At 35.8% G+C, this 15,388-nt stretch overlaps 2 protein-coding genes, 1 long non-coding RNA gene and 2 pseudogenes across 4 annotated transcripts in view; 2 read left to right on the top strand and 3 right to left on the bottom strand.

The window, feature by feature from the left end:
• The window catches only part of LOC147563974 (small ribosomal subunit protein eS24z), a 37,595-nt gene extending 33,183 nt beyond the window's left edge, over positions 1 to 4,412 (top strand). The window contains exon 6 of the mRNA XM_086642694.1: positions 4,250 to 4,412. Coding sequence (XP_086498820.1) covers positions 4,250 to 4,267 — 18 coding nt within the window. The 3' untranslated portion in view covers positions 4,268 to 4,412. The remainder of the gene's footprint in view (positions 1 to 4,249) is intronic.
• LOC147563975 (pentatricopeptide repeat-containing protein At5g66520 pseudogene) lies at positions 140 to 1,595 on the bottom strand (annotated as a pseudogene).
• A 2,000-nt stretch (positions 4,413 to 6,412) lies between the features above and the next one.
• On the top strand, positions 6,413 to 12,932 carry LOC147563972 (uncharacterized). The gene is made up of 3 exons (XR_015225864.1): positions 6,413 to 7,041; positions 8,121 to 9,617; positions 10,130 to 12,932. It is a non-coding gene; the product is annotated as an uncharacterized LOC147563972 (long non-coding RNA).
• LOC147563973 (putative disease resistance protein At1g61300) lies at positions 8,654 to 12,877 on the bottom strand. The gene is made up of 2 exons (XM_086642440.1): positions 10,105 to 12,877; positions 8,654 to 9,591 (listed from the first exon to the last, which is right to left on the bottom strand). Exons 1-2 carry the CDS (start codon positions 12,765 to 12,767, stop codon positions 9,588 to 9,590), a joined length of 2,667 nt encoding a protein of 888 aa, XP_086498566.1. The 5' UTR covers positions 12,768 to 12,877; the 3' UTR covers positions 8,654 to 9,587.
• Positions 12,933 to 13,285: 353 nt separating the features above from the next.
• Positions 13,286 to 15,023, bottom strand: LOC147563971 (pentatricopeptide repeat-containing protein At1g08070, chloroplastic pseudogene; annotated as a pseudogene). Its single transcript, XR_015225858.1, has one exon. The product of XR_015225858.1 is annotated as a pentatricopeptide repeat-containing protein At1g08070, chloroplastic pseudogene (transcript).
• Positions 15,024 to 15,388: the final 365 nt, after the last annotated feature.

The raw sequence follows: 15,388 nt of genomic DNA, 5'->3' as shown, positions 1-15,388 counted from the left end.
ACACATCCAATTCAAAACACAAAAAGCAAAAGTTTGTGATCCCCAAAGATGCAGATAATACTTCACCGCGACTACAATTCTCTCGATTGATGATGATTCTTTATCTTGGAAAATTTTGTAATTAAAATAACATCGCGAATTAGAGTGGCTATAGATTTGAATCCTCCCAAAGTTTGTCTTATCCATTTTCCGAACTCTTAGAAAAGTTCTGATGGAGTTTGGAATGTAATCTCTATCTTTCCTACACTTTTTGTTAATCTCTATCTTTCCTACACTTTCCTACACTTTTTGATCAAAACTGAGAAAACATCATCCATAAGATGATGAGATCTATCTCCTGCAACAAATTCAGAAACTACACAATCCACTTCAATCAAGCTACATCCAGGCACTTTCTTCACATTTGCCTCCTCCATCTTCTTTCTCACCTTCGCCACATCTTCCCACCGATTAGCCGAAGCATACATGTTAGAAAGAAGAACATGAACACCACCATGATCGAGACTTCTACCCGCTAACCTCTCAACCATTTATTTTCCCAGTTCAACGCCCCATGCATTCTACAAGCATTAAGCAATGCCCCTAACACGTAAGAATCAGGTTCCATCGGCATTTCACTCACCAATTTCTTTGCCTCGTCAAGCATACCTGCTCGCCCCAATAAATCCACCATACACCCATAATGCTTAATACTCGGTTCAATGTCGTAAACTTCATTCATGCTTTTGAAGAACCTCATCCCTTCTTCTGCAAGACCCATTCGACTACACGCACTTAAAACACATATAAATGTTACGTCATTCGGACTAACTCCATCTTCTCTCATCTTAATAAACAACTCAATTGCACTTTTACTCCTCCCATGGTTTGCTAAACCAGAAACCATTGAAGTAAAAGCAAATACATCTCTCTCAGACATCTCATTGAATACCTGACTTGCTGTTTCTATACAACCACACTTTGCATACATATCGATAAGAGCCGTACCTAAAATGCTGTCCAATTGAATCTTGTTTCGGTCGACGTACGAATGAATCCATTTACCTTGATTAAGAGCACCAAGAAACCCACAAGCAGTAAGTGCTCCGACAATTCCTGCTTGATTCGGTTTGATTCCAGCAAGCTGCATCTCATTAAAAAGTTGTAAAGCTTCTTTCAACAACCCTACTTGTACATATCCAGTGATAATAGCACTCCAAGAAACAACATTTCTTTCAGGCATTTTATCGAACACCTCCCGGGCGATTTCCAATTGTCCTATTTTTCACATACCCGCTGTTCATAGCAGTCCAAGAAATCTCATCTCTGTTTGAACTAATATCAAACAATTTACGAGCATAATCAATATAATTACAATTAGCATACATATTGAACAAAATCGTAAGATTCCCACCCAAGTCTAATAATTTGTGAATGAGGGTCAGATCCAATGAAACCATCAGTGAGATTAGTACAAGCTCTAAGAACAAAAGAGAAGGTATAATTATTGGGTAAGAGACCGAATTCAAGCATTTGTTTGTAGAGAGAGAATGCTCTAATCATGGGTCGTCAAACGTCAATTGAGACATTGCCTCCTGCACATACATTTTAGGGATTGTTTTTAGATCACCAAAGATGTGCCGTGAACATCTTTGGGTTTTTTTTGGTCTCCTTTTTGTTTCCTCATTTAATTTTAGCCCCTTTTTATGTTTTGTTTTTTATTTAGTGGGTTTTTTTTGGGTTTGGTCTCATAAAAGTTTTAATTACTTAATTGAATTACAATATCTTCATCAAAAAAAATTGAATTACAATAAAATCGAAAATTAAGCATTTCACTAAAATATTCGAAAAAAAACTATCTTAAATATTTTTATTTATATCCTTATTAATATCACATAATCTAACTATCATGATTATCATCTCTACCGTTATGATTATCCTCTCCACGTCAATTCAATTACAGATCCATTACGACAAGCATACGTTCGATGAGAACAAGGACAAACATTGTTTGGAAACCAAAGTAGTACAAAAAGTGGTAGCTCGTTTGGAGGTCCGTATGGAGGTGGAGATGGAGGTGGAGGTGGCTATAGCGGTGGATGCAGAGATGACTATGGAGATGATGATTTACTTCCGTATTAAAGAAGTAGTTCCAGTTTGTAGCTTTCGCAAATATTTTTCGTAAAATATTGTAGTTTTAATAAAATGTCTTGTTAGCTTTAGTTTGTAGTTTTAGTAAAATGTCATAGTTTCGGTTTGTAGTTTCAATAAAATGTCGTATTAGCTCTAATTTGTAGTTTATGTATTGTAATTTTAATTAGTTTAATTTAATGTGTTAAAAATTATAAAAATGAAATCTAGTATGATGAATAGTGATTTGGTGGGAGTTTTGGTGTTTTGTTTTTTGGTTCAAAAATTTGAAAACACCGAATAATTTAGTGAAGATACTTTTTTAGTGGATAATTTGGTGCTAACTATTAGGGGTAGGGCTGCTCTCTTTTTTTTTTTTGAAAGCATCGGGGTGTTTTTTTTTTTATTAAAAGCATTGGGGATGCTCTTAGTAAGCTTAACTTTAACAACTTGTCAACTACCCTTGGTTGGAGTGGTAAGAGGTATAGTCTTCCATCCTAGAGGTCAAGGGTTCGAGACACGCTGAACAATTAAAAAAAAAAAAAAACTTTAACAACTTTGGGCATCCTAACAACAATGTCCCACTTACAAATTGATTATTGAAATTTGAAAGGCTAATTTCTATTTGCCCCCCTAATGGATGAGTAGTAGTCTAGTAGCCTCGAATCTTTTAAATGCAACACTGACCTCCATTACTAATCTTTCCATCTGTAAAAAGTTACGGATTATGTTGTTGGAGGTGGTAGCGAGTCTGATTCCACCTTCGATCGATTTTCCTGCTTTATCTTCACAGATCCTGCCGACGGTTCGTCTCACCTATCTCTTGTGGAGATACCTATAACTTCTTTATGTTATCTTCTCTCGACTTTCTCACTTTCCCATCTTCTGACATTAAAGATTCACCACAAAAACCAAACTCTCATAGTTCAGTTGGTTAGAACACCCTTTTTATTGGGTTTTGGTATAGGAAGAGCATTTTTTAGCAAAGATAGTGCATTAAATAGGGAGAGCACTCCTTTTAGAATAGGGAGGGATAAATATTTTTTTTAATATCCCAAATTTATACTTTGGTCCCTCCCATGTCCCATCAAACTATTTTGGACCAAAAGAAGAGAATAGAGAGTATCTTCCTATTGGACTAAACACTTTTGAGAGAGAGGAGAGAATTTTTTCGACGTAAAACCTTCGATCAAATTAAAGAGAGAGAAGAGAGATAAACATATCCTGAAAAGGAGAAAATCCCTAAATCTGTTTGATTCTATCAAAAAGAGAGATATAAAGATAGATACTTAAATCCTACATGACTAACACAACACTATCTCCATAGAGAGTTTGTAATTATTGTTATTGTTTGGTTTCTCCATAGATTTTTAGGGTTTTAACACTAATTAAAGTAATGGTGGTGTTGATAGTAGCGACGATATTAGGATTTTGGTTGTTTATGTGAGAGAAATTACAAGTGAATAAAATATTAGATTTATTATTAATTTTTATCTAAGTCCTTCTATTTTGACGCTATTTTTTTAAATGATCCTTATAACGCCCTCCTTACACTAATTTGGTAAAGGAGGATCAAATACATGAATTGACTTTCCTAATGCACTGCCTTTACTAAATAGTGATCTTCCTATACCAAAAGCCATTTTATTAGGTGTGGGGGGATGTCATGAGTTCAACTCTCAGGTGGTTAGAGCAATCATTTAAAAATTATAAGTGGAATGTAACTTATGTAAGAGAAACTTTTTCTTTAGAAAAGGGCATCTTCTTTGGCCTCGGATCTCTGATTCAACTCAAGCAACAAAATGAACATAAACTATTTCTTTCATCATTTTCCTATTAACATGTGTATATTGTGTAATCCTAAGTATATGAGTTTCTCATCGTTTGACCATTGTGTGTGTTTTTCAGAATGGCCTTGATACCAAGCCACCAAGGTAGAGAAGTCAAGAAAGCAAATGAAGGAAAGGAAAAGATCGGGCCAAGAATATTCAAGGAATGACAAAGGTAATTGTAAAAGAAACTTTTTTGCTAGATTTCTTCCTGTTCCCCCATTTCCATAAGTTTATTTCTCCGTGACATTTCGATTGACCACTAATGTTACGTTTATCTTGTTCCGACTAAAGCTGGAGATGTTGCTAAGGCAGGAAAGAAGAAATGAGAAAAATATGAAGTAGGTTTTCTTCTTCCAACATAGATAGTTGTTCACTTTTTGTTTTTGTTCTTCAGAGTTGATATTATACTGCTAGTGACTCTCTAGTATCTTTATGAGTATTTTGATATAACTAAGAAATATAATGAATCTTGCTAAAAATACATTGTTCCTCAGAAAAATATTCAGGCCGTATATCGAATAAGTAAACAAAAATTAGTTGAAATTCAAAAGTACATTACGGCCACCATGGTGAAAACTTATACTCACTAACCTCTCAACCATTTGTTTTCCCAATTCAACATCCCCATGCCATCTTAGGTTGCATCCGCATTTGACTCACCAATTTCTTTACCTCATCAAGTATCCTGGCTTGCCCCAGGGGGTTCCACCATACACCCATAATGCTCAATCCTCAGCTCAATTCCGTAAACTTCATTCATGCTTTTGAAAAACCTCAACCCTTCTTCTACAAGACTCATTCGATAGACGAATACACACACTTAAAAAACACATAAATACATGTTAAAATTATTCGAATTAACTCCATCTTCTCCCGGTTTAAATAAACCAACTCAAATACATACGCAAGTAAGGGAGAAAAAGAGAACTTGAAGGTTACATCTTCTCATTCTAAACCTTCCTACCATAATTCCCATTCACGTGGGCTGTGGGCAGAATGTATTTCCTGTTTCTCACAATTGAGTCCCTTAGAATCCAGAATGACCCCCTGGAAAATGCCAAACTGCAGAACGCCCCCTAAACAAACCATTTTCTTCACCAACTTCACTCTTTATAGTTACCAATCCATACATCTATCTCAATATCCTTAGGAACTTCTTGTATTAGTAACTTCTTTATCTTTTTGGGAGTTTCCTACAAAACCATGTAATTTAATTAACTCCATCAAAATTAACATGTAAAGACTATAAAATAAAGCCAAAAAATGGAGTACTTTACGTACTCATCAGCTGCTGCCATGAAAACCGAGTTAGTCCCTTGAAATCCCAAACTCGAGGGTGCTTCTATGAACGTCCAAGCTGCTGCCACCTTCCATGAACCAAGCTCAACTCCTTCCCGTGCTGGCCTAAGCATTGGCCGGCCAACCTTTTGCCGGTCATCTTTCTCTCTTTCCCTCTTTTCAAGCTCTCTAATACCCTAACTTTCAAAAGCCCTTGAAAACCCCAACTTCAGAAAACCCTAGCTTTTCCCCCCTTTTCGTAATAAAAGGTGGAGATCTGTTCATTTACTCATCCAACAACTTTTAATACAATCGCCATGGATTCAGATCTAAAAGATAAGGTCAAATCAGATCTAGAATCTTCTATTAAATTAAAACAATCTTATCATCGATTAGGTCGTGTTTGGAAACAAAGTTATCTTCTTCACAGTCTTCCTGGAACTGGAAATCATCACTCGTTTCCGCCATGGCTAAATTCCTCAACTACGATATCTACGATATAGATCTATCAAATGTCACTGATGATTCTGACCTAAAAATGCTTTTTCTTTAAACAACAAATCGATCAGTTATTTTAATTGAAGATTTAGATCGATATTTGAATGAGAAATCATCTGTAAGTTTATCGGGGATTTTAATTTCATGGATGGAATTTTCTCTACTTGACTGAAGAAAGAATCACGATGATTACTACGAACAACAAAGACCAAATTGATCCATCAATTTTAAGACCCGAAAGAATAGATGTTCAAATTTATTTTCCTCTTTGTGATTTTAATGCATTCAAATTTATTTCCCTCTTTGGAACGGCTCACAGCAGCTCGGGTTTAGTGTTTAGGTCAAGGATAAGTACAGCTTTAGGGTCTAGGTCACGGACTAACTATTGACCACGTTGATTAATGGCGTAGTTAACTATCGCCATTAGTCAACGGGTCAATGGTTAGTCCGTGACCCGGACCCTATAGCGGACAAACATGTGATCCAAACACTAAAGCCAGTACTTATCCTTGACCCAAACGTTAAATATCCCTTACCAATATGAGACTCTTAATTTGAGACGGAGGGAGTACTTGTTTTAAAGTCTAAAATAAGTGGGTCTTTATTCAACCTATTCTGATGTCTGGATAATTCAGATAAGAATTCAGGTTTTCTTCAATAATAAAACAAACCCCTGAGATTTCATATCTGAAAAATAAAAACAAACATAACCTTAGTTGGAAATAACTTCTGGGGTTTGGAATAGTTAGCTACACTGGTAAACCCAATGTATGAGAACATATGGTCTTTTAAGTTGACTAAATCAATAAACCATGTAAGTTGCAGACATGAAAACATCTTTAACTGTAACATCCTAAATCTAGATTTTCACGTCGGCCGCCATGAAAACCTCAACTTAAAGCTCCGCAGAACAGTGAACATGCACGATATACTCATCAAAGAGACAAATAACATCGAACATGAAGCTCCAAAGTAAAAATAAATCAACTAATTGAACTTTACCAAGTTTTTCAAAACTCGCACGATATCTCTAAATCATCGATGCATATGTCGGACAAGATCAAATAAAGCAAAAATACAAGTATTTAGGAGATGCAATTCCAAAAAACTTCTTAAAGAAATAAAAAAGACTACTAAAGAAACTCCTCCAAGGCTAACTATGACTCAAGCAGGTGACACTTCTCGATTTTCTTATCTTGAAAAATAAAAGGTTGGGTCAGACCGTAACAAGTAGATTTCGAAACCTCTAAAGCCTTAACAGACAGTTTCAAAACTACTAAAACAAATAGACAACTCCAAGACAATATTAAGGTGTCCGAAAATGGTGACCAATACGTGGACAACCAATTCTTTTATGTGGACAACTATCTTATGCGAACAACGAAGAAAATTAAAAAATTTATGCGGACAACAGTTTTTAAGAGGACAACACTCTATTATTTTTCACTTAAACCCTTTAAAAATTAGAACTTTTAATTTAACTTCTCCCTTTTTTTTCATAAACCCTAGACTTTAATCTTCTACTACTCCTTCGTCACCAACAAATTTCTAGATAGAGAAAAACTTTAGAGAGACATTGTTGAGGAATCTATTGTGGGTTTTTTCTTTTTTTGTTGAAAAAATCTATTGTGGGTTTTGATAATTGGTTTCTCTAACACCATAAATTTGATAACGAATTAATTACCAATAATCTGAAAAAGTTTTCATGGCTATTAACTGAAGTTTTTAGAGAGAGGGGGTGATTTTTTTTCTAAAGAGAGAAAGTTGAAGAAAAAAAAGGAAGTGCAATCTTCAAATTCTTATAAATAGATGAAATCAAAGAATTTTTGTCATGTTGATTTAAGGATATGTTAGAATCTTCAAAGCCTTACAAATAGATGAAACCAAAGAAGGTTAATGAGTTTTTTCTCTTTTTCTCCCGTTATCTTTTTTAGGGATTTAGTTTTCTGGCTTTGGTTTTATTGGGGACAGAGTCAAGGAAGAATTTAGTATAACCTATACTCAATCAAGCATGCAAAAGAAGAGATGGGGAAGAACTATTTTTATAGGTCTTTAATGGCTTTTTAAGGGATTCTTTGTTTTTGGGTTTTTTTTTCAAGAGAGAAAAAAAAGAGAAGGATGAAGAACGAAGTTGATAAGCTTCGGCAAGCTTCCTTGTTCGGATATATAGAGAGAGAAGGTTGGTGAAGGAGACACTCTTTGTTTATCTCTCTTCATTTTTTCTAGGGTTTCTAATTTTAACTAGTCCTCAGATTAAGTAGTGTTAGTATTGAGTCCTTATTGGAGTTGTCCCCTTATTAAGTTAAAGTCAATGAAGTCAAACACAGTTGACTCGGGACGGGCCAAAAAATAGTTGTCCGTATAAAAAATTGGTTGTCCACGTATTGACCACCCCGAAAATAGTATCCGAGTTGTGACTGTTGAAATAAAGTAAACCATATTTGTAACAAACAACCAAAAGCGATACGACAAGTTGGTGTCCACGTTGTATAAGAGTGGTCCACAAGGCTACACTTGTGTTAGCACCGACCCCATACGCTCCATACCTATATCGCATTCGGTAGAGAGGGTCGAACCAACCACAAAACTCCCATAATCCTCTACCAACTCCATCGCGTCAGACATACATAATAACATCACCCCATTTGTAATAAACAACCAAAAACGATACGACAAGTTGGTGTTCACGATGATAAGAGTGTGGTCTACAAGGCTACGCTTGTGTTAGCGTCGACCTCATACGCTCCATACGTATATCGCATCCGGTAGAGAGGGTCGAACCAACCAAAAAACTCACAATCCTCCACCGACTCCATCAAATCACACAAATATAATAGCATCAAACCAAAACATACATAAATCAAAATCATATTCGTCAATATATTACGACATACGAGTTTCATATCTATAACGTTTGCACGTAACGAATCAATGTATAATAATAACCTCAAATTCTCATATCATGTTGAAATCTAGCACATGTTCATGTAACTACATAAAGGATACTGTCCAATAGTGAGAATCATCTAATTATAAGAATTATATACTAAAATCATGACAAATAAAGGGGTTTAGCCCTAAATATCATTGTAGTACATGAATGTAGCATGAGAATGTTAATAGAAATTGTATGGTTCATCAAGTATGTCATTAGGGCAAATATCTTTCAAAATCTAACACATGGATGAGATTTCAAAGTGACCTACATATTTGTTTACGTGGAAATGATATCTACTACTTCTAATGTTTATATTGTTATGTATATATTAGTTTCAAGAACCCTAATCTATGTTCAAGTTATACCAAGATCTAGGGTTTGTAGCGTTATCTAGTTAGTGTGGGTTTTTCTATAAAAATGGTTATTCAAGTCCTACAGAGATAAAAGTCTACCTTAGATTCCAAGCAAATCAATGAAGAGAACTTTGCCCTAGTTTCTCTCTCTAGAACCAACTCCCTCTCTCTAACACTAATGGCTACAAGAAGAAATGAAAGAGATCAAGAAAACGAGAACTCCAAAGTGGCTGTAGAGTCTTAGAGGGGTTAGATTAAATGAGATGTTGCTATAGGCACCCCATGATATAGGTAGGGGCACTACATTAACTTTGTTATATCATTCACTGAAAACCATGAGAAATTATTTCTTCTATTCCTTCCATCTTCCATTAATGACAACCATAAACTTCCACATGTTGAAGGTCTGAAAGACACAAATCCGGCTCGTAGGCAAAACCAGCTGCTTATTATCCCCCACCAACTTTGGTAACAAAGTCAGACTTAGATACTCCCCAGATTTAGATACTCTTGAACCTCTATTGCGCCGCAAATTCTGCATCTTGGAGACTCGTCAATAAGGAAGAAGAAATAATTTCTTCATCTTGAGAAAGAATTTTACTATTTATAGTAAATAAAGTTTAGTCTCTCATAGACTGTGAAACTACTCCAAATATAGAGACAAGCAAAGAAGTAACCCCAAATGAAATGGTTAGTTTTTTTTTTTTGAAACAATGGTTAGGTTTATATATATATATATATATATGAGTAATACTAGAGGACAAAGTAAATTCTTGACATAAAACTTATGTTTCTTGCCCCGAATCGTTATTTAATAGATACAAATCATCAAAAACATAGATCACTACAATTTACATAAGATTTCTTCATATAATCTGCCCGTTTTTTCTTCTTCCGTAACATTTTTCATATATATGGTATAACTTTGTTTGTTTTATTATCTTTTTCAAAGGACAAGATCAATCCGTCTGGCTAGTAAAAATAGATACATACATTTATAACACCTAAAATGTAAGAGAAAATGATCAAATGCCGGACCACAACCCAGCCGGGCATAGCATTAGGGCTCAAATTAATGGTAAACTTGATTTAGGACATTATAATATGAGAAAATGTAACAGAACTTTTTAAAGTATTATTTTTGTTACTGTTGTTGTCGAGTGGTAGCTTCTTCAATTTAGGACATTTTAATATGAGGATATCTTTCAAAACGGGGAAAGCCAAACTATTCGAACATATGCTCCTTAAGTTCCGTAGATCATACAACCATAGATTTGTCAGATTTGAAAACAAATTTAACTTTGTATGGTCGTCGTCCACTAGAAACCCATCAGAAATTATTTCTTCTATTCCATCCATATCGAACAAAGCAAGCTTTCTAAGGTCCTGAGCATAAGAAAGCCATGTAAGGTTCTTTATTGATTCACACTCAGAAATTGACACATGTTGAAGGTTTGAAAGACACAACAACTGCTCTTCTTTAAGTTGATCAGCTGCTGGCAAAACCAACTGCTTATCATCCCACACAATCACTAACTCTGGTAACCTAATAAAAAATAGATCCTCCAAGGTTTGCATCCCCCAAGGACTGATTCTCAACTCTTGTAACTTTTCACAACATTCAATTTTAAGTGTTCTTAAATTCTTCAAATTAGAAAGACTTAAAGATTGTGAAGACTTTGACAGTGAGACAGAGGTCATACCTTCACAGTCTGTGATAAATAGCCCTCTGGTGATGAGTTGAAATTTGGAGGTGCTTACCAACTTTTGAAGAGCTACAAGATTGCCTATTCTGATATGAAGTTCATTCAAATGTTTCAAGCTCTCCAATTCCATTATACTTGCACAACCCTCCATTTCCCAGTCTATGAACTCAGAATGATACATATCCAACACTCGCAATTGTGCAAGACAAGGTATCACCCCACTAGGCAATTTAGTACAAAATGTCCCCTCCATACCTAAGAACATCAACTTCGCCAAAGACTTTAACTCGTTAGGACAAAAATTTAACTCTGTATTCCCTATAGTGAGTTTGAGGTATCGTAATTCAGAAAGTTGACCAATTTTTGCTGGACAAAAATCTCCATATGTGCTTAGAACTCTAAGTTTAGGCATATTGTCACAAGTCAGAATACCAGATGCTTTTTCTCCATCTATATGTAAAATTATCAAAGTTGACAGATTAGAGGAATTTGTTGGAAAATTAAGATTATGACGACGATAATACTTCACTAATATCTTTTCAGCCTTCTCCCATTCAGCAAGTCTAGGTTCTAAACCAACGTCGGTCAAATATTTTCCCTTGTTTCTTCCATAGTCAGAGACTATCCAAATTGCCAAATCTCGAACTACATCATGCATTTTAACAGCATTGAGTTCTAAGTTGCCGAACCTATGAACTATTTCATCCAAATAGTTTCCCTTGGTCTCCAACAAAGACAAACTCTTGAGATCTCCAATGATGTCATAACCTTGGTCACGAGCTTCGTCTATGTTGTCAAAACCATCTATAAATCCTTCGGCTATCCAATAGTCGATAAGTTTGTATGTCTTAATGCAATGATCTTCAGGAAACAATGAACAATATAGGAAGCAAGATTTGATTTTATCGCTCCGTAAACTGTCATAGCTAAACTTTAGAATTGGTAAAACATGATCAACCATACCTGAAAACTCAGAGGCTGACTTACGTAATACATTTATTGCGTGCCTCCATTCAGGTACCGTCTTCTTGCCAGCCATAGTTCGACCAATAGTGACGAGTGCCAGAGGTAAACCACGACATTCATTTGCAACAACTGCCGCAAGCTCAGGTATTTGTGGGTGACCATTTATCACTTCGTTTCCTACTTTCTGTTGGAACAGAATCCAAGCTTCGCTCTCGTTTAAGCAGTCTACTTGTATCTTTCTATGGGCTTCCATTTGCCCGCAAACACCCTCAGATCTAGTAGTGAAAACGACCATAGACTTGTTGGTTTCATGAGTACTACTATTAGAGTCGAAAGCGGGAACCCCTATGCTTTGTAAATCAATCCGTTGCCAAATATCATCCAAAAGCAACACAAATTTCTTCTTTCTCAACACCCTGAATATTTCTTTAGCTGTTGTGTTTAAATCTGGTTCTCCTTGCAGATTCAACCGAAGTGAATCTGTTATTTGTTTCTGAACGCTATTTAAGTTCATATCTTTAGAAACCACAACCCAAATCACCAAATTCGTTTTGGACAATTCATTGTTGAGTTTCTTCAGGAGGGTAGTCTTACCAACTCCACCCATCCCATATATACCTAGAATTTTAACTTGATCATCTTCAGTAACAAACTTCAACAACTCTTCAAGCTTTGGTTCCATACCGACAACCCCAGCTGCTGTTGGTATCTCTTGAATCTGTTGTTGTTGACATCTTTCAGCAACAACTCTAAATTCTCCTTCCCTAATCAATTCCCTCACTGTTGTTAACTTTTCAATCACTAAGTTGCTAAGTATGAGCATTTGAGTAGTTATTCTTTGTTGTAAAATTTCATTAGCTTCTTCCTTTATAGCATCAACCCTTCCGAGCCAATTCTTAACTTCATTAGTGCGTTCCTTTGGTTCTGCTAAGTCTGACTCGGCAAGAAGGATCTTGTGCATGACATCGGTTCTTTTACTCTCCAATTGACCAATTGTAGATCTCAAAGAATTGAGATTTCTTCTGAGGTTGCGGAAGTTGGTAACGTGAGGAGAACAATAACCCCATAGACTAGTCACAATATTCATTTGGTCAGAGATTTGAGTTTCAAGTAATGGTAGAAATTGCTTGGTTTGCAAATTTGGTGATAGAAGTTGAAGTTGGTAAAGTAGGTCTTAATGAAGTAGGAATTTAAGCTGGAGAAAGATAGTTCAAAGTAGATCATATATATTGTGGTGTAGAATGTTTCAAAAGATAAAGTATGTTTTAAAAGATAAAGTATTTGTGGGGAGAAATTTAAGTGGCCTTTGAGCAAATTATAGGGTTGGGTTTGGCTTGGAGTAAAGACTAAGGGCCAGGCTGATACGTCTCTGGGTCCATCAAGTTTGAAATTAGATGCAAACTGTCTGCTGGTGAAGGAATGGCCAAGTTGACGTTGACAAGACATATGCTAACGGAGAACATCAGTTTTTCAACGTAAAATTAAGTTATTGTCGGTCGATGCCTTAACTCAAAAACTTTTAAATTTGTATTCTGGCTCATCACTCGGGAACTTCTCTATGCCCATTTAACAAGATATCCCAAACTAATACTATAAAACAAAAGCTAAAAAAGATACCTATAGTATATATTGAGACCAAGTTGCAACTTAATTTACAAATGATAAGGTTAAACAAAACACATCCAATTCAAAACACCAAAAGCAAAAGTTTGTGATCCCCAAAGATGCAGATAATACTTCACCGCGACGACAATTCTCTCGATTGATGATGATTCTTTATCTTGGAAAATTAGGTCATTAAAACAACATTGCGAATAGAGTAGCTATAGATGCCAAGCCTCTCAAGGTTTGTCTTAAAGAAGTAGTGGTGGAGTTTGGAATCTTTCCTACACTTTGTTCATCCACTGGCAAAATATAAGTGTCCCTGTTCGAACACGACGAAGGGACATTCCGTTGCAAAACCTGAGAGATCTACTAAAATTAAGTTAACTCCACGACTATTTCCTCATCAAATTTTGAGGACTTCAATTGATCTATCTCCTGCAACAAACTCAGAAACTACACAATCCACTTCAACCAAGCTACATCCAGGCACTTTCTTCACATTTTTATCCTCCATTTTCTTTCTCACCTTTGCCACATCTTCCCACCGATTAGCCGAAGCATACATGTTAGAAAGAAGAACATGAACACCACCATGATCGAGACTTCTACCCGCTAACCTCTCAACCATTTCTTTTCCCAATTCAACGCCCCCATGCATTCTACAAGCATTAAGCAGTGCCCCTAACACGTAAGAATCAGGTTCCATCGACATTTCACTCACCAATTTCTTTGCCTCGTCAAGCATACCGGCTCGCCCCAATAAATCCACCATACACCCATAATGCTCAATCCTCGGTTCAATTCCATAACCTTCATTCATGCTTTTGAAGAACCTCATCCCTTCTTCTACAAGACCCATTCGACTACACGCACTTAAAACACATATAAATGTTACCTCATTCGGACTAACTCCATCTTCTCCCATCTTAATAAACAACTCAATTGCACTTTTACTCCTCCCATGGTTTGCTAAACCAGAAATCATTGAAGTAAAAGCAAATACATCTCTCTCATACATCTCATTGAATACCTGACTTGCTGTTTCTATACAACCACACTTTGCATACATATCGATAAGAGCCGTACCTAAAATGCTGTCCAATTGAATCTTGTTTCGGTCGAAGTACGAATGAATCCATTTACCTTGATTAAGAGCACCAAGAAACCCACAAGCAGTAAGTGCTCCGACAATTCCTGCTTGATTCGGTTTGATTCCAGCAAGCTGCATCTCATTGAGAAGTTGTACAGCTTCTTTGAACAACCCTACTTGTACATATCCAGTGATAATAGCACTCCAAGAAACAACATTTCTTTCAGGCATTTTATCGAACACCTCCCGGGCGATTTTCAATTGTCCGATTTTTCACATACCCGCTGTTCATAGCAGTCCAAGAAATCTCATCTCTGTTTGAACTAATATCAAACAATTTACGAGCATAATCAATTAATTACAATTAGCATACATATTTAACAAAATCGTAAGATTCCCACCCAAGTCTAATAATTTGTGAATGAGGGTCAGATCCAATGAAACCATCAGTGAGATCAGTACAAGCTCTAAGAACAAAAGAGAAGGTATAATTATTGGGTAAGAGACAGAATTCAAGCATTTGTTTGTAGAGAGAGAATGCTCTAATCATGGGTCGTCAAACGTCAATTGAGACATTGCCTCCTGCACATACATTTTAGGGATTGTTTTTAGATCACCAAAGATGTGCCGTGAACAGTAACCGGACAGGGGGTCTTTTTCATCTATTTTTGGTCTCCTTTTTGTTTCCTCATTTAATTTTAGCCCCTTTTTATGTTTTGTTTCTCATTTTAACCTTTTTAGTGGGTTTTTTTGGGTTTGGTCTCATAAAAGTTTTAATTACTTAATTGAATTATAATAAAATCGAAAATTAAGCATTTCACTAAAATATTCAAAAAAAACTATCTTAAATATTTTTATTTATATCCTTAATAATACATAATCGAACTATTATGATTATCATCTCTACCGTTATCGATTTTGTGTACTCCGGGTTTTCGAAGACATTATAATACTATTAGTCCCAAGTGAACAACTTATTGAAGAATCAATAACACATAATCGAATTATTATGA

This window comes from Eschscholzia californica, unplaced genomic scaffold, assembly GCF_041429995.1.
Source record: "Eschscholzia californica isolate CP2 unplaced genomic scaffold, dmEscCali1.0.p SCAF_1, whole genome shotgun sequence".
Lineage (NCBI taxonomy): Eukaryota > Viridiplantae > Streptophyta > Magnoliopsida > Ranunculales > Papaveraceae > Eschscholzia > Eschscholzia californica.
This window is presented reverse-complemented; position numbering and strand designations above follow the sequence as displayed.

Coding starts and splice junctions, on each gene's coding strand:
- LOC147563973 (XM_086642440.1), bottom strand. CDS start 12,767: ATGAATATTGTGACTAGTCTATGGGGTTATTGTTCTCCTCACGTTACC.